The 21,985-nt window shown below is 42.6% G+C and overlaps 3 protein-coding genes and 1 long non-coding RNA gene across 13 annotated transcripts in view; 2 read left to right on the top strand and 2 right to left on the bottom strand.

The window, feature by feature from the left end:
* The first annotated feature begins 413 nt into the window (after nucleotides 1-413).
* Nucleotides 414-9,993, top strand: GMNN (geminin DNA replication inhibitor). Of its 6 annotated transcripts, none has more exons than XM_081014315.1 (7): nucleotides 414-567; nucleotides 2,744-2,816; nucleotides 5,879-5,989; nucleotides 6,317-6,446; nucleotides 7,940-8,022; nucleotides 8,103-8,213; nucleotides 9,562-9,993. In XM_081014315.1, exons 2-7 carry the CDS (start codon nucleotides 2,763-2,765, stop codon nucleotides 9,739-9,741), a joined length of 669 nt encoding a protein of 222 aa, XP_080870441.1. In that variant the 5' UTR covers nucleotides 414-567; nucleotides 2,744-2,762; the 3' UTR covers nucleotides 9,742-9,993. The 6 variants fall into 6 exon arrangements, with proteins under 6 accessions (XP_080870441.1, XP_080870438.1, XP_080870440.1 ...); XM_081014312.1 differs by having other exon boundaries at nucleotides 6,314-6,446; XM_081014314.1 differs by having other exon boundaries at nucleotides 5,876-5,989.
* Nucleotides 9,926-11,321, bottom strand: ARMH2 (armadillo like helical domain containing 2). The gene is made up of 2 exons (XM_081014316.1): nucleotides 11,002-11,321; nucleotides 9,926-10,675 (listed from the first exon to the last, which is right to left on the bottom strand). Exons 1-2 carry the CDS (start codon nucleotides 11,198-11,200, stop codon nucleotides 10,200-10,202), a joined length of 675 nt encoding a protein of 224 aa, XP_080870442.1. The 5' UTR covers nucleotides 11,201-11,321; the 3' UTR covers nucleotides 9,926-10,199.
* On the top strand, nucleotides 11,260-13,419 carry LOC308481696. Of its 3 annotated transcripts, none has more exons than XR_013988819.1 (3): nucleotides 11,260-11,321; nucleotides 11,914-11,978; nucleotides 13,349-13,419. It is a non-coding gene; the product is annotated as an uncharacterized lncRNA (long non-coding RNA). The 3 variants fall into 3 exon arrangements; XR_013988820.1 differs by lacking the exon at nucleotides 11,260-11,321 and adding an exon at nucleotides 11,338-11,460; XR_013988821.1 differs by lacking the exon at nucleotides 11,260-11,321 and adding an exon at nucleotides 11,370-11,418.
* RIPOR2 (RHO family interacting cell polarization regulator 2) overlaps nucleotides 12,359-21,985 on the bottom strand; it is a 94,334-nt gene continuing 84,707 nt past the window's right edge. For all 3 annotated transcript variants that reach the window (XM_081014125.1, XM_081014126.1, XM_081014127.1), the window contains exons 17-22: nucleotides 21,719-21,880; nucleotides 19,998-20,156; nucleotides 18,407-18,612; nucleotides 17,128-17,211; nucleotides 15,054-15,144; nucleotides 12,359-13,598 (exon numbers count right to left, since the gene is read on the bottom strand). In XM_081014125.1, the coding sequence (XP_080870251.1) occupies nucleotides 13,498-13,598; nucleotides 15,054-15,144; nucleotides 17,128-17,211; nucleotides 18,407-18,612; nucleotides 19,998-20,156; nucleotides 21,719-21,880 (803 nt within the window). In that variant the 3' untranslated portion in view covers nucleotides 12,359-13,497. The remainder of the gene's footprint in view (nucleotides 13,599-15,053; nucleotides 15,145-17,127; nucleotides 17,212-18,406; nucleotides 18,613-19,997; nucleotides 20,157-21,718; nucleotides 21,881-21,985) is intronic.

Below are 21,985 nucleotides of genomic sequence, written 5' to 3'. Positions count from 1 at the left end.
ATCCACTGCCACTTACTTCTGAGTAATTATGCACAGGATTGCAGTCAGTTCAATGGGGCTTTCAGGTAAGCATGAAAACTCCCTTTACTCAGGAGTAAGCCCCACTGAACTCAGCACTCAGTTTAGGTTTGTGGCTATAAGCGACGCTCTCCTTTGCTCCACCTTAGACGGCCTCCCACTCCCCCCCCTTAAAAAAAAAAACCCAACCCCAAAGCTCCTCCCAACAGCTTGTTATGCTGCTAATGCGCGCGGGTGGTGGGGCGGCTCAAAGGAAACGCCGGAAGCAACCATTGGCTGCGGCTCCCCCCCCCAACCCCCCGAACGTGATTGGCTAGAAACTGTTCGCCGGAGGACAGGGTATTGGCGGAGAGCCCGCCTGACGCAACGACGCTCGCCCGCCCACCCGACGCCGCGATATATTTTCACGGCTGCGCGCGCGAGAGAGAGCGAAAGGCTTTTCCTTGTTCAAGCGAGCGCGCGGGATTAACGTGCGAGGAAAAAAAAGGCGGGCAGCGGTGGCCGCCGGGAGTCTTGGTCGCGCGGGCAGCTGAGCGAGTATCGAGGCGGGTGAGTCCGGGGGCGAGAGAGTCGTTATCTTGAGGGGCCACACACACGCACCCCTCCACCGACGCTGGGAACTGTAGCTCGTGAAGGGTGGTGGGAGTTGTAGCTCGGTAAGGGGGAGAGAACTACAGTTCCCAGGTTGTGGTGGCGATGTGGGATGAAGGTGTTTTAAGTATATTGTGATGTCAGCCATTTCTAAAGCAGGGAAGCCCCCCCCCCGTTCTTCACAGAGGGGCTAGTGCTCGTGGGGCTGTGGCTTGTGCTTGGTTATTATCGTTTGAGAACCTCGTCTGCATCTGTGACCCGACTCGGCACGTGAAGGAGCTTCCCCACACACTTGTTTGAAACGAAAAGGGACCCCCAAGCTCAGCAATGCAACTTTGGGGGCAGTGTGGAAGTCTGTGCGTTTCCACGTGGAAGACCTTTTCCTTGCTTTTGGTGAGGGAGCACAGCCAGAGGCCCACAGTATTCCTTGACATACACAGAGTGAACATGCACATTTCCTTTTTGGAGCTACCCTTCAGAACAGGCCGAGCTCCTGCTGAAAGGAATCTGGTGTGGCTGCGAGAGGCACACAAGTTACCTTTTCATGGGTTTGGCAAGGACTACTTGATTATTTTTTAAAAAGATCTACAGCTGCATATGATATTGCAGGCTTGCCATGTCTGAGGGGAAAGCTACAGATGCTAAACTGTTTGTGGGCTGCTTTAACTCTTTCCTGAGTTATTTCCTATTATAAGAATAGTGGTCTTGGTACCAAATGCAGCACTTACCTAGCCTGCACTTAAAAAACTCATATTCCAGCTGTTCAAGTGCTCTGGATATTTTCACAAACTGACAGCCACATAAACTACTACTGATAAATGTTTAAGAACAGATTCGGTTTAAGAACGGACTTCAGGAATGGATTAAGTTCGTAAACTGAGGTACCACTATATTAGCTTCAGAAGGAAGGAATATGTGCGCTTTGGGTGTGATTAGAAATTGCTTTCATTCTTGCATATAATGCAAGAGGGGTACTTTTTACAGCTTTCAAGGCTCTTCAGGGATTTAACTGCAATATTAAAAGTTGAATTAGGTTGTGGCCAGGTCAGAATTGTCTATTGCCTTGTCTCTCTTTTAGAGGATAAAATAACATTTAAGGTGCACATTTGAGAGCATTTATTGAAGATAAACTACTACTTGCTATATTTTAACCATCCTTTACTGTTACAGTAGTTTGCCTTCTTATTCTTGCAGGTGCAGTGGAGATTGTGCATATGAAACCAGTAGTGGTAAATAAAGTGGAAGAGGATAGCATAGGAGTAAAACTCTGTAATCACAATTGCAATTTGTCTTTAGTGCTTTGGAACATTGAAATGCTAAACGAAATGGAGACACGTAAAATCACTGTAGTTAGAACATAAGATTTTTGAATAATGGACCAGCTTTGCTACTTATGGAATGTTTAGAGGTCCTTTCCATAGGACAGTTCTAGCACTTTGCCCATGTTTAACACATTACTTCCATATACAAATTTGCTATTTTGACATTGTAAAAAAGATGGTCCCAGTTGGTGATAATACAGGGTCAGGGTTATGCTGTAACACAAAAGAGTCTTAATACTCATTGCCTTCCGACTCAGAAATGTGGTCGGCTAAACTGTGAGATTTATGTATGTGCATTTTTCAAAATATAAGCAATAAAACCTTTGCCATGTAAAGCTGAGGCATCACAGGGCTATCATAAGGACACATTTCTTAGCTCAGATTAATCATTCTAGCATTATAACAATCAGCTGGAATGGAAATATGGTGTCCCTGCTTCCCTTTTCTCCCATGCCTCGGTTTAGTCATATGGAGTAGCCGCTTGTGATATTGAAATTGCTGGTCCTGCTATTATGACTGGAAGTTATAAGGTGTTAAGGTGAACTTCAAAGTTAGGAAAAAATATCTGTTCTGATATTCGCTTGGTAGATGAAAACTGCTGTTAGCGAACCATAACTCTGAGGGCTATGCAGATGATTGTAAGCTGTTTGCTTTATGGCTTTTAAACCCAGAGTTAAACGGAGGTTTGAAACTGCTTTCAGGAATTGGGAGAAAACCATCCAGACCTAATGTATGAACTCTTTTGATTTGTGGCTGCACTGGACATCCCTGTTTACTTTAATGTGCTGCTTGTACATTTTATGCCCATATAGGACTACTTGAAAGCAGACAATGAATTCTAGGATGAAACAGAAACTGGATGTTGAGAAGCCTCTTGCTACAAAGGTAATATTGATACTTGCCAAGGTGTAATGACAAATGGTGATGTGTATACAGCGCTATTTTCATAGAGTTCATAGATATTAAGCTTGTACTTCTTTTTATAAATAGACCAAGACTGAAGATCTGTTCAATAGGTTTAGTGCATAACCGGCTTCAAACTAATCACATGATTCCTACAGCATAGGAGCCCTTATCATATGTTACTTGAAATATGTATTCAAAATTGTCTTCAGAACTGTATAGATAAAATATTGCCGAGAACAGGCTTCCCCAACCTCGGCCCTCCAGATGTTTTTGAGACTACAATTCCCATCATCCCTGACCACTGGTCCTGCTAGCTAGGGATCATGGGAATTGTAGGCCAAAAACATCTGGAGGGCTGAGGTTGAGGAAGCCTGGCCTAGAACCAACCACAGATACCTCTGCAGCACTACAGTCTATGCTACTGCCTTGCTTATTGTCACCAGGATTTGTGTTTTACATATGAGTCTGAACCTAATTGAGTTATAACAAGGAAGTTTGATGTACAGTGTACCTCAGTTTATGAACTTAATCCGTTCCAGAAGTCCATTCTTAAACAGAGGCGTGCTTTCCCTAATGAAGCCTCCCGCCGGCGGTGCCCTTCCACCGTTCGGATTCCGTTCTTAGACCGAGGTAAAGTTCTCAAACCGGGACACTATTTCCGGTTTTGCAGAGTTTGTAGACCGAATCATTCTTAAACCGGTCTGTTCTTAAACCGATGTACCACTGTACAGTAACGGTGGTAGCCTTGCCAAGGGATTTGAAGGATTCTATGGCAGAGGCTATAAAATGTTGCATTCATAATACTGTTTTTGTTTAATTGGAGAGTGAAAGGTATGAAAATACGGTAAGAGAGGAAGCACCTGTTAATAATAATTAGGTGCTATTAATTCAGATGTTTTGGATAATATGTCTTGGCCAGTACTTAAACGTGTACAGACATTATGTGTGTCTTGCCCTAGAGCAGTGATTTTCAATCAATGTGCTGTGGCACCGTTGGTTGCCTTAAATGATGGTCACGTGTGCCACGAGCAACACTGGCCTCTGTCCCTCTTCCCTTCCCCTCCTTCTCTGATGCCCTCACATCTCTGCCTCCTAAAGGCTTGCACAGCTGTTTGTTGCAGCAACCCTGGCTACAAGCTCCCCAGGCTAATGGTGCCTCTGGGGCTGGCTAGGAGCAGCGGCAGAAGCTGCCCAGAGGACTCCCAATGAGAGTGGAGAGGAGGCTGAGGGAGCATTCCACAAGGGAGGGTGTTTGAGAAAGCATGAAAGGCTGCCAGCTCTGCAGGCAAGGGATGATGTAACTAGGCTTCTGAGCCCCACAAGAGTGCCGCAGAAAGAATGTATTTGGTCAAGGGAGAAATAATGTATTTGGTCAAGGGAGCCATGGACTCAAAAAGGTTGAAAACATCTGTCCTAGTGTCTTAAAATGTGATCTGCTCATAGTTGTGTGCAAAGATCCTATACCCTCTGAGTGATGGATGTTCTGTGCTTTCAGTTCTACAAGGCACATTGCTTGGCAGCCAAGCCAACAAAGAGGATCCATTCCCTATGTTCTTTGTAACTAGTACAAAGTTGAAATACACAGGTGGTTGATTTGCTCATCCCCTTCACATGCTTGGAGGGGCTATAGCTGTGTGGTAAATCGTAAGATTTGCATGCAGAAGGTCCCAGACTTGATTCCAGGTAGGGCTGGAAAAGCTTGCTGTTTGAAATGGTGTGGAGGTGCTGCTAGTCAGTCTAGACACGGGGTTTAGCTTGGTACAAGACATATTGGCATGTCAGAGATGAAACCCATTCTCTCATAGGAGGCTAAGGAGGTGCTTGTAGCATCTTTAAAGCACAATGTAGGTGTAAATCGCCTATCTTGCACCCATCTTCTAGCTTGTCCTTGTCACCCTTCACTATAAAGGTGTTTGGATCATATTTTGGCCCAGGGAGGCATGTTCTGCTGCACTTAAGGTCGTAATTGCTAAAGTGGGAGGAATACTCATCATGGTTTCCACAGCAAGCTAATTTGTGGGTTCTTATCGAAGAGTGATGCTGCTCATTCTGGTAGAATAAAGGAAACTGAAGAGGGAATCTAAACTGTGTAGCGATAAAGGGGGTTGTTGGGATGTTGGCTTCACACCCATCTGTTCTTGACCCTGCTGCTCACTTCTCTCCCCCTCCCTCCACTTTGCCAACCTCCTTAGTTAAATTTGTACTTGCTGTCTGGTTTTGCTGTTCAGAAGGCACTACCTTGTTAAACATAAAATATTAAAAGTAATAGGTTAATCCAAGCAAGTGATAGGCTGCAGTTGTCAGAAATATTCATTGGCTACTTCAACAGCAGTAAGTATTATTTGAAGTGTAGCACAGTGCTGGTTCCCAGAGTACCTGGCACTTGTCCTTTTAGTTCAATAGTAAAGTTAATTGGCAGTAGAAACTTTACCGTGGGAAAGGTGAGCTCTTGCCATGTGAAGTACAGTGTGAATCGCTAACTTTCTCACGCTAGTATGACATTATGTTCCTGCTATCCTTGTTTGATTATCTACCATTGTTTGCTATCTCATGGTGGCAGTGTAACATTTTTTTTTTAAAAAGAACTAATGCAGGAAATGGGTATTTACATATGACAAGGAAGGTGATAGACATTCTGTTCCTCCAAAACAATACCCTGGCTGGATCAGTATGTTATGTCTCAGGCAAAGCAACTAGGCACCCAGCACAAATCAAAGGAAATGTGCACTCAAGTAATTTTTTTGTCATGTAAAAATGTGTGTGTCTCAGGTGCTCTCAATACTCCTTATTGGTGAAATTACATTAAGTAGAAATTCAGGCCTGCAGTTAAGACAAAGTTCAAAAGCCAGTATTTAAGATGCAAAACTTGTGTTTAACATCATGTGAGATCCAGTTTCTGTATAAAGATGACCTGATTTACTGCATGTAACTGAAATGTATGTAACCCTTAAATGTCAATACAAGCTTTCTTGAAAATTTTGAATTGAAAACCTTCAATTCTAGGTGAAGTAGATTCACTGAATGTGTTCTTTTCAAAGCAGGCTTCTACAAGCAATAGTTCTACAAGCAATAAAAATTGCACATCACAAAGACAGACCCTTAAGATGATACAACCATCTATTACAGGTTGTCTTGTTGGAAGGGCAAAGGAGGTATGTACTGCTGCTGGAATGCAATCTTAGCAATATATTTTTGGAAGCTAGAAAGCTTAAGTGAGCTGACAGTTAAGCTGAAATTTGCCTGTTCTGTTAATTTTCATTGATAATATACAATTAGATTGCTAGTCTACACAGTATATAGGCTTGCATGTACCAATGGGGTTGAATGCTATGTTGAATGCACCTGAAGATCCATCTTCAGTGATTGAATCCCTAAAACTTTGCACCAGATGACAAGTGGGAATATAACTGAGTAGGTGGTAAGAATGGCTTGTTAAGACATGCCTGCTTGGAATTCTCAACTAATAAAACTCTCAGCAGGCCAAATCTTCAATCAAGAGGAAACTTTGGAGTGATCAGCTTACCTCAAAGGCTTCCAAACCAGAAGTTGCTGTTGAAACAGAATACAGAACTGTAAGAGGAGTTCAGGCTTCTGATCTTACAGTAAAAGGTAAGTTGCTTCTTAAGAAAAATAGCAGTGACAATCTTCTAATAAGTGCTTAGCTGGAAGGTATATGTAAACATGAATTGCCTTGGTGAAAGAGCTCTGCTGGATATGACCCAAGATCTATCTAGTCTTGCATGAAGGCAATGGCCTTTCCAACTGGTATTTCGAAGTATTCTGTCCCTGAATTTGGAGGGTAACATATATGCAACTTGACTAGTAGCCATTGACAGGTTTTATCCTTTATGAATTTGTCTGGTTTCCTTTTATGTTGCTGTGCTGGAACTGTGTAACATATGGTAAATATGAACAAAATGGACTAGTTGGGTCAAATAGACTAAAAAGGGGATGAAAATAGGGCAAAACATTTTCTGCTTCTGTTCCTCTCCTCTGCTGCTTTCTTTCCCTCTTCATACTTTGCCAGTGATAAGCAAGTGTGAACCTACAGAAAATAGTATGGTACACACTTCTCAGTGTGGTTGCTCAAATGCACATTCTTGCATGCATAGGTTTTTGTTTCTGCTTTGACAAACTTGGGCGGGTTTGGCAGAATATGGAAATTACTTAACTGCTGCACTGTATTGAAATGAAGATTCACTTAGTAATAGTGCCACACTACCTTTGCAGATGGCATTTGACTTGACACATCATGTATTGGGGCCCCCCAATACTCTTAGTTAGTTGAGCAGGCTTAGTCTAATCGAAAGGAAGCATGGAGATAAGCAGCTTGATCAGCAGCAATTCTTATGCTTAGGTTATGATTTGCTGCTCCTGTCTCTGCTTTAATGCTGTATTTTTTTGTGTGTGGATGGTTTTAGTAACTGTAAGGTGCCTGAGTGTTTCTGCAGTGGAAAAGTTGGCTATATATTTTCTTAATACTGTAGTAATATGACTTGAGTGAAAAGTTTGGGAAGGGAGTCCCAGAAATCAAATTCTGAATACCATAGTTTGCAGTCCTAGAAACATAGGAAGCTGTCTGAGTCAGGCCATTGGTCCACCAGGTTCCATATTGTTCCATCAAGTTCCACTGACTGACAGCAGTTTCCCTGGGCTTCTGATGGGACATTCCAAGCCCTACCTGGAGATTCCAAGGATTGAACCTTCAACTGTGTGCATGTAAAGCATGAGCCGCAGTCTTTGTTGTTGCATTTGTATGCCACAGTAAGTTACAGCTAATGGCTTGTCATGAGTGTACAGTGGGAGCAATCAGTGATGATCCTTGGCTTATAAGGCATTATGTCTGAACTGGGGATTGCATTTTTTTTTCATTCTGAACAAACTACATTGTAAAGCCAACATTTGCTCTGGCCATTTGTGGTTGATTTGAGCAAATAAAGCATAAACTCTGGTTCAGACAGAATGCAAAAACCAAGGATCATAGCTTATTGCTCACACTAGGAGGAGCAAGCAGAACCTGTCTGCATGTTCACTGTAAACCATTAACAGTGGTTTTCTATGATGTGCACATGGGGACTTTAAAATCCTTAATTTCTTTGCAGGCAATCCTTCATCTCGGTATTGGAAGGAATTGGCTGAGGAGAGGAGGAAAGCTCTGTATGAGGTGTTGCAAGAAAATGAAAAGGTAATTTTATGTAGTATCAGCAAAAGTATCAGCTTTTCACTACCATTGATGCTTAAACTCTTGTCTGCTTTCCCCCCTAGCTCCATAAGGAAATTGAATTAAAAGATGGTGAAATTGCTCGTCTAAAAGAAGAAAATGAAGAGCTTGCAGAGCTAGCAAGCCATGTACAATATATGGCGAATATGATTGAGGTAAGCTACAGTGATGGTAAACAGCAATATTCTCAAACTGTATTCTGCATCTTGTCTAATCTTGCACAAGGGATTGTTACCATCTATTATCGGGGCTACTTTGCAAAAACAGAGTAAATGGTGAATTAATGTGGGTGGTGGAACATATGCTCAAGTGCCCTGTTGATAAACCCAGACAAAATGTGTTGGGTTTATCAAAATATCGATCTCACAAAGATCTTGTGCAGGGGTCATCAACCTTTTCCAGCTGGAGGCCGGTCCACCATCCCTCAGTCCATGTGGTGGGCCGGACTATATTTTTTTTGGGGGGGAATGAACAAATTCCTATGCCCCACAAATAACCCAGAGATGCATTTTAAATAAAAACATACATTCTACTCATGTAAAAGCACATTGATTCCCGGACCATCTGTGGGTCGGATTGAGCAGGCGATTGGGCTGCATCCGGCCCCCAGGCCTTAGGTTGCCTACCCCTAATCTTGTGCATCCTGATCTAAAGTCTAAAAGCAGGATATCTTGGAACATGAATCCTTTTCTTGGCTTGTGCTTTTTTCACCATTGTTATAACATTATGCTTATAAAATATCTCTTGGAGAAGATGCTTCTGATAAACAGTTAGTGGTTCAAAGTGCTTTGCCATCTTGTGTAAGAAGTCTAATCTGGCATTGATATAAAAGCAAAATGTCAAATGTGAATTGCATTGTGTTCTACTTAGCTTTCCCCTTTTTAAATGTAGGCACCAGTTTTTAGGTCATATATTTCAGCTGATAACCTAACAACTGATACTTGTAGCTTGTACACAAGTAACATCAGTGTTGGGGTCTGTGCTTTGCAGAGATCTTGTCTAATCTGAAGTTTGGAAGTCATGTGCTAGGACTCTCCCAGCCTTGCCTCAAAATTATTTTCTGAGGTATTCTCTAGAGAAAGTGACTATAAAGTCAAAATTGAATATACTGTACACTTCTCTGCAGGTTAAAGTTGTATATCCAAAAATAAAATGCAGGATTCTGTGACTGATAGACCTGGTTGAGACAATGTGAACTTTTTTTACTTCATCTCAACCAGGTCTAACAGCACAGAATCCTGTATTTTATGTCAGTCATTCACATCTTGCCTCTGCATTATCTCCCTTGAAGTAAGATTTGAAGTAAGATAATAATTCTTACCGCCATGTAAGATAATATTAGGAGAATGTGCAAGGTGCTTTGCAAATTGTTGTATAAAGCATGTAGTGATGGTGTAATATCTCTAAAAAAGTTAACTGCTGTATAATATATTACTTGGCTTCAAAAGCTAAATTCTACCACTGTTCTGACAGTATCACTAATGTCTCATCATACCTCTCTAGCGACTAACTGGACAGGCACCAGAAAGTCTAGAGACACTGAAAAATCTAGACCTGGAAGAAATTGCATATGAGGAAAGTGATTCTACTGAGGAGGATTTAGATGGAGAAACTGAAGGGGAACCTTCACAGCTCTCGAGGAATTCTACAGATCTGCTGACAAATGAAACAAGTAATCTCTGAAAGTATTGGGCCTCTGAAAGGGAAAATGAACTGCCCGTGTGTCATGTCTGGGGTGGGGAAGAGTAGAATCCTTTGAAATCTAAAGATTCACTTGAAATTTCAAAGGGTGGGTTTTGCAGCGGTGGAAGTATAATGGAAGTGTTAGACTTCATCTGGTTACTTGATTAAATGGGAATACTATGTATTTCAATTTGTAAATAGTTTTTTATTCATGTATGTGGAACTGCCAAATAAACTTCTCTGCACAGATTACACAGTTGTAAAATGCTGTACTTTAGAACATATGTTGCAAGTCTAAGCCAGCTATTTAAGAGGTAATAGACATGGAATAATAGTTCCCACCCCCTTTAAACCTTTGAGAACAGAAGTGTAGTACATATGCTATATGTCAGCCCCAACCAGTAATTTACTTAGTATTTCTGGATACTTCCCTAAACACCATTTACCACCTGGCACTTTTACTGTAAGCTGGATTTCTTAGCTCTACCTGTTAGTGATTCTTTTATCTGTTCTTGGTAGGCTAGAAGCGCTAGCATTAACTTGGCATAGTTTTGTGGCCAGCTAAACCATTCCAACTTAGACAGGGCCTCCAGACATTTACGTAGCTTTTGGCCACCCACTTCATTAAATAACCTGAGATAAGGGATGTTGTTACAGCAGACAACCGTCATAAGGTAGCAAACCCAGAGCTTCATAGTGATTATATCTAGAGGGTCGTCATCTTCCGGGTCTTCATCTTCATCCAGATAAGCAAGGAGAATTTCCATAAGATGTCTGTCTTTGGCTTCATTTTGGTTTAAGTAGCTTAGGTAGCAAGTGCCACACAACCCTTTTAATACATAGGTCCTCACTTCCCCAGAAGTATCTGGCATAAGCAAAATATTAATCATATCCTGAATGTATTCTGATGCAAGCAAAGCAGCATTGACACCACCTGTAAAGGAAGACATGTTACTGATTATTTCACTAATATTCTGGAACACTGCTATGCCTGAATATTTGTCCGTTTTTAATGGCTAATGTAAATTGAGAGATTTCCTAGCCATGAGATGGAGTCCCTTGAATACTGACACTTGAGCTATTAAACATACTTACAATTTTACCGCACATTTACTCAGTCGTATCTAGTGTTATTTCTACTTGGACTAGGACACAATTAACTTTGGTCTCTTCATTTTAATGGGCCTAGCCCAACTATAACTTAGTTGGACACAATACACTTTTCTCAAACTGGCAGCTGTTGTCTATTTACATGCATACCTGTGTAAGTTAGAAGTCCAATATAGCATGCAGCTGTGGCTCTGTCCTCCAGGGGCAGCTCTGGATCTCTCAGCTCAATGCCGTAGGTTTTGATTTTATGGTGGTGAAAGACAGGGTCTATGAGCTTGATTGCAGGTTCCCTCTCATGCTTGATATGCTTGTTATACCAGGCTGCTAGTTTGCTAAACTTGCTTCCCATATTGCCTGAAGACTTGTTTCAGGAAAAATGTCTTTCTAAAGCTGTATTTCACTCTACCCACAGGAAAGTGTTGGGAGACTGAAGTATTGATTCACATTTGACTCGCAAGCCCACGCAGCTGGTAACTAGGCAATGAGTGCAGTAAATAGAATGGAAAATGGAGATAGTATGATGTCATACTTACGTAGATTCTTAGCTATCCTATCCTGCGGTTGGTGGTGGGTTAAGCCAATAAGTTATATTTTCACATTTTTTAAAAAGTGAGATTCATCCTTCTGCCCCATGGGTCTAAATTATCTTTGTAAAGAAACTTGTTTCCCTCCACAACCGATACTTTATTGTTGCTCATACCTTCTTACAGATAGCTATTTTCCCTTACCTGTCCAGCGGTGGAGGCTGGCAGATCCAAACACCACCTTTACCACCATCTTCCCAACAAACTGCAGAAGGGCTAGTTCCTCTGCAAAGTTTCCTGGAGGTAATTCAGCAACTGTCTGCAGGCGCTCACTTAGACTTCCAGGTGTACTTGCAGATCTTTGCTGTAGCTTTAAAAACTCAGAAGGGAGGCAGTTTTGCAGTGCTTTCTCCCTAGTGCTGAAACATGTTTTTTGCCAGCTCTTCTGACATATTTATAGGCAAACAAAGCTTGGGTGACAGTGTACGGGATACCTGGACATATTGTCATTTGAGGTTACTTGCTGTTTCTTTCTCAGAACTACCATCTTGATCAAGTTGGAAGTCCAGGTCTAGCACTGGTGGAAGAAATAAGTCGACCAAAGTAAAAACAAGGCTATTTAGTAATTCAAAAATAATCTTTATTATAACTTAAACAGGAGCCGTATATATGAGAAGTACAAATACCACAAACCTAGAAGGCAAATGTAAGCCAAAAATCAATACAAAAGACGACAATGAAAGACTGTAGGCTTGTGGCAGCAATGTGCTGTAAAAACCAGAGCACAATTACTTATTTCACATTTCATAAAAGAGACTTTCCCCCTTCAGTAAAACCTTTGAGTGACTGTACAGCTTTTAATCAGATAATATTTATAATTTATAATATACAGGTATATACAGTGTTACAACATTAACAATTAAGAATACTGGCTTGCCAATGCATTTTGGCAAAAAAGGGGGGAAAGACTTCTGTTAAATTTATTTTAAAAAACCCAACAACCAGCACTTCACAATCTGTATGTCTCCAAGGAGGAGTGCCCAATGGTTGAAGAGCTATGAGCCGCTTCAAACTTTATTGTCTGATGAGGGCTTCAATAAAACACCTTCAAGTTACAATCCATGCATACTAACTTGGGAGTAACCACCATTGCACACTGGGATTTACTTCTAAGAAAACTAGCATCATAGCATGCTGTCTGTCACCTTGATTGTTGCAGATAGGGAGAGTGTGTGAACAACTCAATTTGAAGTAGTCCCAGAGATCTCCACCACTTGTTCTCTTTTACATTGAAATCATTGTAGCTCCCAGCTATAAATGCACAAAACCTCATTCTTTTTTGAAATGTCAAGGAAGGGGAAAGGATGATTAAATCTCGGTGTTTTCATGTAAAAGTATAATGTGGCCATATGCCCTTTCTGGAAAAAAGGAAAACACCTGTTTGTTTTATACAACCTGCACGACTGCTTGAGAGTGTGTGTTTTTATTTTAAAAAATCATTTGGGATTTATCAGAGGTCATTACTGGAAGCCAGAAAAGAGCAAGAATGGAAATAGGGAATGAGTTAGAGAATTACTGAAACCTGAAGTTTGCATCCAGCTGTTTCCAGAGTCAGGCCCGTCATCTGAAGATTGTTCATACTAAATGGTGCTACTAAGAACAAAAACAAGGCAGGAGATACTTGAAGGCTACTGAGGCACAGCACAGATGGGAGTCAGAACTGCTGTTAAAAGTCCTACTCAGTTTGCTTTTTCCTTTCCACTGATTTAGAGGAAGCATCACAAAGTTTTAAACTGATGCAATTATATCCACAGAAAACCCACCATATACAATTTAAAATGCCTCATTTATGATTACAAAACTTTTGTTGTATTTGCCGAGGCTGACTGTATGGCAGTGACATACAGTTTCACTAGTTTCACTCAAAAGCAAAGCAACTGCAATCTGTGACAAATCACTGTTTTCATTATAAGTTACAGAGCGAAGCCAGTAACAGCCTTCAAACCTTCAAATTCATTCTTCTTCGAACACCTGTGAATCTTCTTGCAGTTCAGCTACAGCACCGTTGTGGTTAAAGAAGACCAGCCTCTGAAGCTGTTGTGTTAATATGCAGATTAAACTCTTAAAAGGCTGTGGCTACCTCAGTCCCACGTCGTACACCAACCTTAACAAATTCACGAGGGAATTTATCTAACTGCTCATATGCCAACCGTCCATCTTCTCCTGAGCAGAGAAAAATGAGAAGCAAGGCAAATGTTGCATGAAGGCAGAAGTTCTCCAGGCTACACTTTCAGAATAAAAATATGCTTGTGCCACACCCATTTTTTGAAAATTGAGAAATACATTGGGAAACAAAAAAACAACTAGCAGTGCTTGATTTATAACATAGAACACAACTACTTTATAACATGATCATGGGACATCCAGAAAATATAAAACAATGCAGCTACGTAAGAACATGAATTATTCCCAAAACAGTATACCGATTGTCCTTGAAGCTTCCTGCCATGCTTGCCATTCTTTCCTGCCACACCCTTTGAGAACCACTGCATTAAGGGAAGGTTAGGTGCTGCTGTTTAGTGGCTGCAAATTTATGGATTTAAAAATTTGTAAAGTTCCACTTTTGCAGACCCCAACAAAGAGGTATATACCATACAAAACAGCTGGAGCAATAAAAGCGTCTATTAAAAAAGCAATAAATGTTGGTTGGGAAAAAGAAATTTGCATTGCAAAGGACTGTCTGAACAGCACTGCTTTTAGGAGATGCTGAAGGAAGGACAGGAATAATTCCTGCTGAACCTCTACCACAGGGAGTTCTGCAGAGCAGAGCCTGCCACAGTAAAGGCTCAGTCCCTAATAAAGGCTGACCAAACCTCGGGTGTGGAAGAAGTGCCCCATCAGAGGATCTTGGTGATTAGATGGAGCATAAGGGATCTTATGGTCCTTAAGGTACTTTTGAGTCCAAGGGTTTTTTGGGGGGCTTTGAGAATTGGCAAAAGAAGCTAGCTCAGAAGCAAATTGGCAACCAGGGCACATCTCAGCAGAGGAGTAAACACATTGCCAGTAACTTGCTTCTGTGAGTTGTTTGGCTGCTGTGTTCTGCACCAGCTACAACTCCTGAACCAGATACAAGAGTGGCCCCACATAAAGTGTGCTACAGTAATCAAGTCTCGATGTTACCAATGCGTGGGTCACTGCAGTTAAGCTACTGTGTTCCAGGAACAGTAACAGCTGGCATAGTAGCCAGAGCTTGTAGAAAGCACCCCTAGCCACAGAGGACTGCGGACTTGCTCCTTCAGAGGGAGTGCAACGCCAATCAGAGCAGGTGACAGATCTATCTCCCGCATGTAGGAGCCACCCACCCACCAACCCCATCTTCCTAGGGTCCAAGCTGAGTTCATTGACCGTTCAGTCCAGCCCATCATTGCATCCAGCCACTGATTGAGGGCTTTAACTGCCTCTCCTGATTCAGATGTTATGGAGAAATAAGAGTTTGGGAATCACCAGTACTGTGCTAGTGCTTCCTAGTTTCTCTTTGTCATTGCTCTTCTATTACCCACACCCCACACTCTGCTTTTGTCCCATTTTTTCATCAGTTTGCTTTTACTCTCTTATTTATTTATTTATTTATTTATTTATTTATTTATTTATGGAATGGCATAAAGTTAGTCAACCTACCAAGAGAAAGAAGGGTTTCAGAGGCAATCTTCCTGATCTCTTCATTGTCAGACTGGCAAAGCGTGACTAGCATTTTAATACTTTCAGTTGCCTATACCAAAAACATAAACAAGTTAATTATTTTCTATTCTCGTTCCAAATGGTTTATGATAATAACTGATTCTCTGTCCAGTTGTTCAAATCTGTGTGAAACATTTTATGAACTCATCTGGAGTTTGCAATTTCTCTGTAGAAGCTCAGAGCTCAAATCCAGAATCCCACATGTGTTGTCAGTGATGCACCCACAGAGTGCAACAGAGAAGGGCTTTTATCCACATATGACTTTCCTCACTACGTAATTTCAGTGGGGACAGCAGAGCCACATGCAAAATGAAATATCGTGTGGATCTGCTCCCTCCATTGGGAGACACCTGATCCATTTTGGTAGCGCTTGTGGCATGAAACTGAAGATGCACGAAACAGTCAAGGAAAAGATAAACAGCTCACGTCAGCTGGATCCCTGCAGGAAATGCTGTTGCAGGTCCTAGGTTCTCTTTCACGAGCTTTGTTAACTTTTGTCTTACTGTCTTATGTACCTTATTGCATTATGAACAAACGCTCTTAAAATGACTATTATTCACAACAATAGATTTATTACTACTAAACTACCACTATGCTACAAGAGCCACATTTGTCATAACTAAAAGGTTATTACTAAAAACCTTTTGTTAATTCTGTATTACAGTGGCATTCTGCAGCTGATTTGGGTGTATACAGGCAAATTTCTCTGTAGGGTCATTTCATGTTGGTCATTTCATGACTTGCTCTTAATTCTGTCTTCCCTGAGATTAGGCAATGCACCCACAGGTTAAGCGAAGTTTAGGGTGCAATGCTATAGTCTCGGATATCCTGTAGGTAGTGCTCCACCACTAGTGAGGCCTAAAACGGGGAGTGTTTGGAGGATATTGGGGGGGGGCTGAGGAACCTCAGAACAGGGGCGTAGGAAGGGGTGTGTGGGTCACCCTGGGTGTCATCTCACCCTGGGTGTCATCCTGAAGGGGGGTGACATTTGGCATGACTCCCCCAAGCCCAGTGAGTGGCAAGCGGCAAAGCAGCTGCTGCTGCTCTCCCCCTTCCCCCAGCTTGCTGTAGGCTTGGGGTGTGTGTGTGCTGAATGTCACCCCCTTCAGCCTGAAGGAGTTAACATTCAGCGCACCCCTATGCCGAGATCTGCCCCCAGGGAGGATCACGCAGCTGTGCCAATCAGCCCTATGGGCAGATCACCCTGCCCCTTGGGAGGATTGTCACCGCCCCCGTGGGCGGATCGCCCGGCCCCGGGTGCATGGCATGTGTGCTGCTCTGGGTGCTGGAGCACCCAGCTCCGCCACTGCCTCAGGATACTCAGCATTTTCATTCTTCCAACAACCCCTTCCCAAACAGAGCTGGAAGCTAGGCCAGCAGTTATGTAGGCAGTGGGAGAAAAGGAAAAACAACTGGTTTCCCACGCCGCCATCTCTTTCTGCCCTTGCTGCCATGACCCAGCAGGGTTTGGGAAATAGCAGTGGATCTGCCACACACCCCGCCCACAATCACTGGTGCAATCGCTCTGCCCCAGTACTTCTTGTGAACTGAAATGGTGCTACAATCTATGTGGTGGTTTTGTTTGGAAGTACAAAAACCACAACATGATAGTGATTTAAACAGATCCTAGTCCAAATGTAGGTGCAACGGCAGAACTTAGTGCTACTGCACTGGCAAAGCCCTCCTTCCCCATTTTCCAGTGTCCTCCATAACTAGTTCTTGTTGTTCTATTGCGTAAGCATTAGTTTTCTGATCATAAGTTAAGTCTGTGCACCTCCTAAAGGGGCAAGAGTTCTCACGCACAGTTCACACTTCTCATCCTGGAGATACTTCAAGGTTCTAAATTACTTGTGCAAAAAAAATAATATCCTCACTTTTGCAAAGTAATACCAGGATGGCTAATGCAGAAGAACAAGACTCTGATTGTTGCTGTTTGCTCAAGAGGGGCTATTGAAACCCTTGTTGTTGCTTGACCTTTTGTTGTGCCTGGGAAAGAAAAGAAGGCAAACTTTACCTGGAGGCATTTCAGGGCCAGACAAGCTGCCTTCTGCAGGTGGAGGCTGGGCTGTGCAAGGGTTTCGCAGTAATAAATTAAAGCCTGGGAGGGGAAGAAAGAGGGAGGCAATGAGGAGGAAGCTGTAACTGCATCTCACAGAAAGACTTAAGGCAGCACTTAAGGCAAAGACTGAGAACCAGCAGTCCTCCATATGTTGTTGGACTCCAACTCTGCCCCACCCAGTATGGGCAATGATGAAGGATGAAGGGCATTGCAGTTCAGCAACATGTGGTTCCCCATACAAAGGAGTAACTAAAGCAGATTATGTGCTCCAGGGGCCATTCCAAATTATTGGCATATGTGTGGTGCATGCAGCTTACTTATTCCAATTCAAAACTATTAAACCAAGATAAATTAGGATTAACAACAATTATAGCAAAACCACCACCTAACTAATGCAATCTGAAATCAAAAACAGAAGTAAAAAGCCTGAATACCTTTACACCAGGGCCCTAATCCAAACTCACAATGAATCAATGCAATACCTGAAGCAGTGCTTCCCTGGGTGTAGAGGATCATAGAGTTGGAAGGGACCCTGAGGGACATCTAAGTCCAACTCCTTGCAACAAAGGTCTCTTTTGCCCCCACGACCCTGAGATTAAGAGTCTCATGCTCTACCGACTGAGCTATCCCAGCTTGGGTTATATAGAGAGAGATGCTGTTTCTCTACATGCTGCTGCTTGGAACTGGGGCTAAACAGTCCTATTGTCCCAACCCCACTTCCTAACTCAGGGTGGTCCGGTCCTCAGCAACATTGGAGGCCCCTCCTCCCGCTGCCTTCTCAAAGCCAGGTAAGCAAGGCATGGAGCTTTAGGAAGGAGGTGTGAGAGCTCTGACAGGGTCATCGAGTCCTCCATCCTCCTTCCCAAAGCCTAACTAGCACTTTCCCACCTTTGGGAAGGAGGTGGAAGGCCTCTAGGACTCTGCCAGAGACTAACACCTCTTTCACAGAGCCTGGTGCCTCACTTAGCTTTGGGAAGGCAGCATGAGGGCTGGGGGCGACACATCAAATTTTGGCCTTGCTCCCCCCACCATACAAGGCAGCATAGGGACCATGGGTTCCGGGTCGAAGTACTCTTGCGGCCTACTTGATATGAAATGTCAGACCGCCCTGTCTTGCTAGAGCATTCCCTTCCTCTCTATGAAGCCTTAATAGCCTCAGAGAAATGCCCTAGCTGAAATCTAACAGCTCTACCCCAGTACTCATAATCTTGTTACCGTTTCCAATTGTGCCTACCTTTTCCCTGAAGTCCTTGTCTTCTGCTGCAGCCGACAACAAAGATGCCACAGCCTCGTGGGTCTCCCTTTTGTTTTCAGTCAGGAGGAGGAGAGCCAAGGATTTCAGTACTTCTTGCTGAGGTGGGAGGCTGAAGGAGGTTAAAGTGGCTTTATTCTGCAAGAACTTTTCATCTCTTAAGGACTGTAGAGTCTGCACCATTAAGGCTGAAATGGAACCAGAATGTCGCTCTAAGTTAGGGCATGCTTAGGTTCACCACACAAAGACAGCGACAACATACAAACGTAAGATCATGTCACAGGCCCACCTAGTTCAGCATCCTGGTCTCAAAGTCATAGCCAACCAGGTGGTTATTGAACACCTGCAAGCAGGACCTGAGTGCTTGTGAGTTCCAGCAACAGGTGTCCAAGCTTTCGCATGTGTTTAAGCTACTCCATATGGTAACGGCAAAGTCTAGAATCAGTTTGTGGATTGCCTTCATTGGAAGGCAGCGTCCACATCACTACCAACTGCTACCAGGAAGTCTGGCAACTTCATCCACATAATGAGGACGAGGCACTCTAGGTGTCACTGCGATCACCTGGAGCGGCCAACATGTTGGGTCTTTAAAGCCCATAGCCAGAAATTCCATGGTAAAAGGGACTGATGGCAGAGGAGGGAGAATCAATAGAGCATAAATATATCTTGCCAAATTTGTTTGCAATTGTTAATTCTATTGCATGTAGATTATAAAAAAAACCCCAAACCTTTTTTTTTTTTTAAATCAAGTGTCCAGTGCTTGTCCTTTAGCCCAATTCTTTTGCAGCTCATTGGACAGGGCACAGGAAACCTTGCTGCTTTTTACTGTGCTACTGGTTAGAAATCCACTTTCATTCATCTCCAAAAGTGCTCTTCTTTTTAAAACCAAAACCAAAAAACAAAACCTGAACACAGAAAATTTTAAGGAATATGTGAGGAACTGGATCAACCGTGAGTTTTTTCCAGCAGCCTCCATAAGTCAAAATTAGTTTAACAGTCATCTTACTTTCTTCAACCATCCAGGTTGTTTTGCTAGCATCTTTGATATGGGACACCTTGTGGCAAACTGCAGAGTTTACACAGGAAGCTAGCCTAACTATTGGTCCATCTAACTCAGTGTAATGTATACTGCTTGGCTGAGTTTTGCATTGCACTCTTTCACTGACCTGCCTTGAAATGCTGAAATCGACCCTGGGACATTATGTGTTCTACCACCGAACTATCACCCTTCAACTAAAACAGACTTTACATTACATCATTCGCAATAGCTTCAAGACTCTCGGCTAATAGGTTATGTGTTTGTGTGTGAATGTGTATGGTTTTTATGCGAATTAACACGTAGCAGATCTTGCTATTCAGGGAGAGCCCATGAGTTGATCTTCAGATTTCCCCCAGCCGTAGTATCAAAAGGTGGTGTTTTTGTCTCAGTTCAAAGCACACCGTTCATGTGTGCATTGTGAATCTTAACTTAAAACATACTCCTGGATTCTTTGGAGCAGCAAATGGAATTATTTCATGCTGTGCTTTTTTTTTAAAGATAACCTTCCCTAGGAAACCGTATGATCATCCTTACCTTCTCTTGCAAGCTGAAGCAAATAATTTGCCAGATCGTGGACATTTTTGTTGGCAAAATAGTTGTAATACTGGAAAACTGTTATGATTTCCAAGGACAGACTAGAGGAAAGGACAGGCTCCGCTCGATCCAAGATATGTGATACCAAGGTTTTGAACACTGTGGTGACAAGATAAAAAAAAAGCAGATTAAAATTCTAGGAGGCACTGTGCTGATTTAATAAGTTTGCAAGTTTGCAGGTCATGGTACAGTGAATGCGGATGTTGCTTTTGAGTCACATTCCTCCCCTAGTGCAACAGAGCCTACCTTCACCCTGCTACTGGCACTCATGATAGGGCTGCCACACATCCAGAATTTCCCAGACATGCCCAGGATTCAGTCATCGGAAGCAGTGTCTGGGCAGGAATCACTGAAATGCCTGGGAAAATCTGGATGTATGGCAACTCATGTCAGGAGTGTAGATTTTGGCAAATTTACTTAACTCAAAAATTCGTTATTATTTTTAGGGGTTTTTTTTGGGGGGGGGGTGGAAGCTTAACTACTTTTGTGTCCGGATTTTCACTTTTTGAAACATGGCAACCCTAACCTATGACAAGAAGAAACAAAGAGTGCTTTATGCGCGCCTCTTCTGTGGACATGCTCCCAGCTTAGAGCTGCTCTCTACCAGCAGAGAGGCACCTCTGTCCCATCTTAATTACCTGCAGGCAGTGGATCAGGGCTTAGGATTGCTCTCTAAGTAACAGTAGAACACAACGACTAAGGAACTGAGGCAAACGCGTTACATAAAAGTTGGGTTTTTATGAGGGATTTTAAGCAAATAAAAAGGTGGTAGCACACAGGTGGTGTGGGCAACAGTTACAAGCATACAGAACAAGGCCCGAGTGTTGTAAATGAGAGTAAAGCCTCATGGAATAAACTTCAACATAGAAAAACAGTGGACATGGGGTAGGTAGAGGGTGGAAGGAGCAGATTTGGAAAGGAAACCAACAGCACCACTTTGACCCTCAATTTGATCAACCTGTAGTAGTAGTAGTAGTAGTAGTAGTAGTAGTTCAGTATTAAGTACCACATTCAACAGCTCAGTTATTGCTAAATGTGTGGCCAAGCAATGACGCCAGCCTGATGGTAGCTGTCTCTTGGGAGATAATGGAGGACTGTGAAATTAAACCATTGGGGAGTTACAGTGCCTTCTGTGACTGTAGAGACTGATACGGGAGAGACATGTTTTGTTGCAGCTAGCCAATAGGCAATTTGAGAGGATCTAAGGCATTCTGGTAGGCCAAAACTCAGCTGCGAGCCAGCTAATGGGTTTTTTGATTAATAGAAGCTTGCTACTTTTGTAAGGGAAACCTATATTTCTCCAGAATCTGCTGGAAAATGCACACAAAGCATATCTATCTGCAAGTATTATAAAACAAAAGATGAGTAACTGGAAGACTGCAGCAGAGTAGCAATTTTTGCCTGACTGGATACACTAGTTTATATAAATCATCAACTAAATCAATATTTGTGCTTCCAAAAGCCCTTTGTTTGGGTTAAGTCATTTTGCATTTTGGGAAATATAACAAAATATTTCAGTGTGCTAATGTCAGCAAGCAACTTTGAAAGACTTAATATAGCTGTCAGTAGCCATGATTTCTGCTGCAGAGATTTCTTGCAGACATCATCAATGAGACCGATGCTCTTTGCTGCTACTATAGAAACACACTGGAAAACTGTACCTGTTTCTGCAAGTCCCGGGCACTCGTCATTCAGCGTTGTAGCGAACATGGCATCCAGTTGCTTGATCATCTTGTCAGCAGAGATGTGGTAGAACCCAGAAGGATTGGTACATTTACTCCAGAAGGAAAGCAGAGAGACCCTTTTCTGGAATTCCGGAATTGCTGAATGGAAAGAATATCACAAAAGAGAGATTGTCACTGCTTTCAGTATAAGGAAGATAAATATTCTAATTACAGCTGAATGTTTGCAAAGCTTAAGAGGCCCCA

Source organism: Podarcis pityusensis (assembly GCF_964106645.2).
Source record: "Podarcis pityusensis genome assembly, chromosome: 7".
In the NCBI taxonomy this organism is placed as follows: Eukaryota; Metazoa; Chordata; class Lepidosauria; order Squamata; family Lacertidae; genus Podarcis; species Podarcis pityusensis.
Note: the sequence above shows the minus strand (reverse complement) of the source record. Positions and strands in the feature narration are given on the sequence as shown.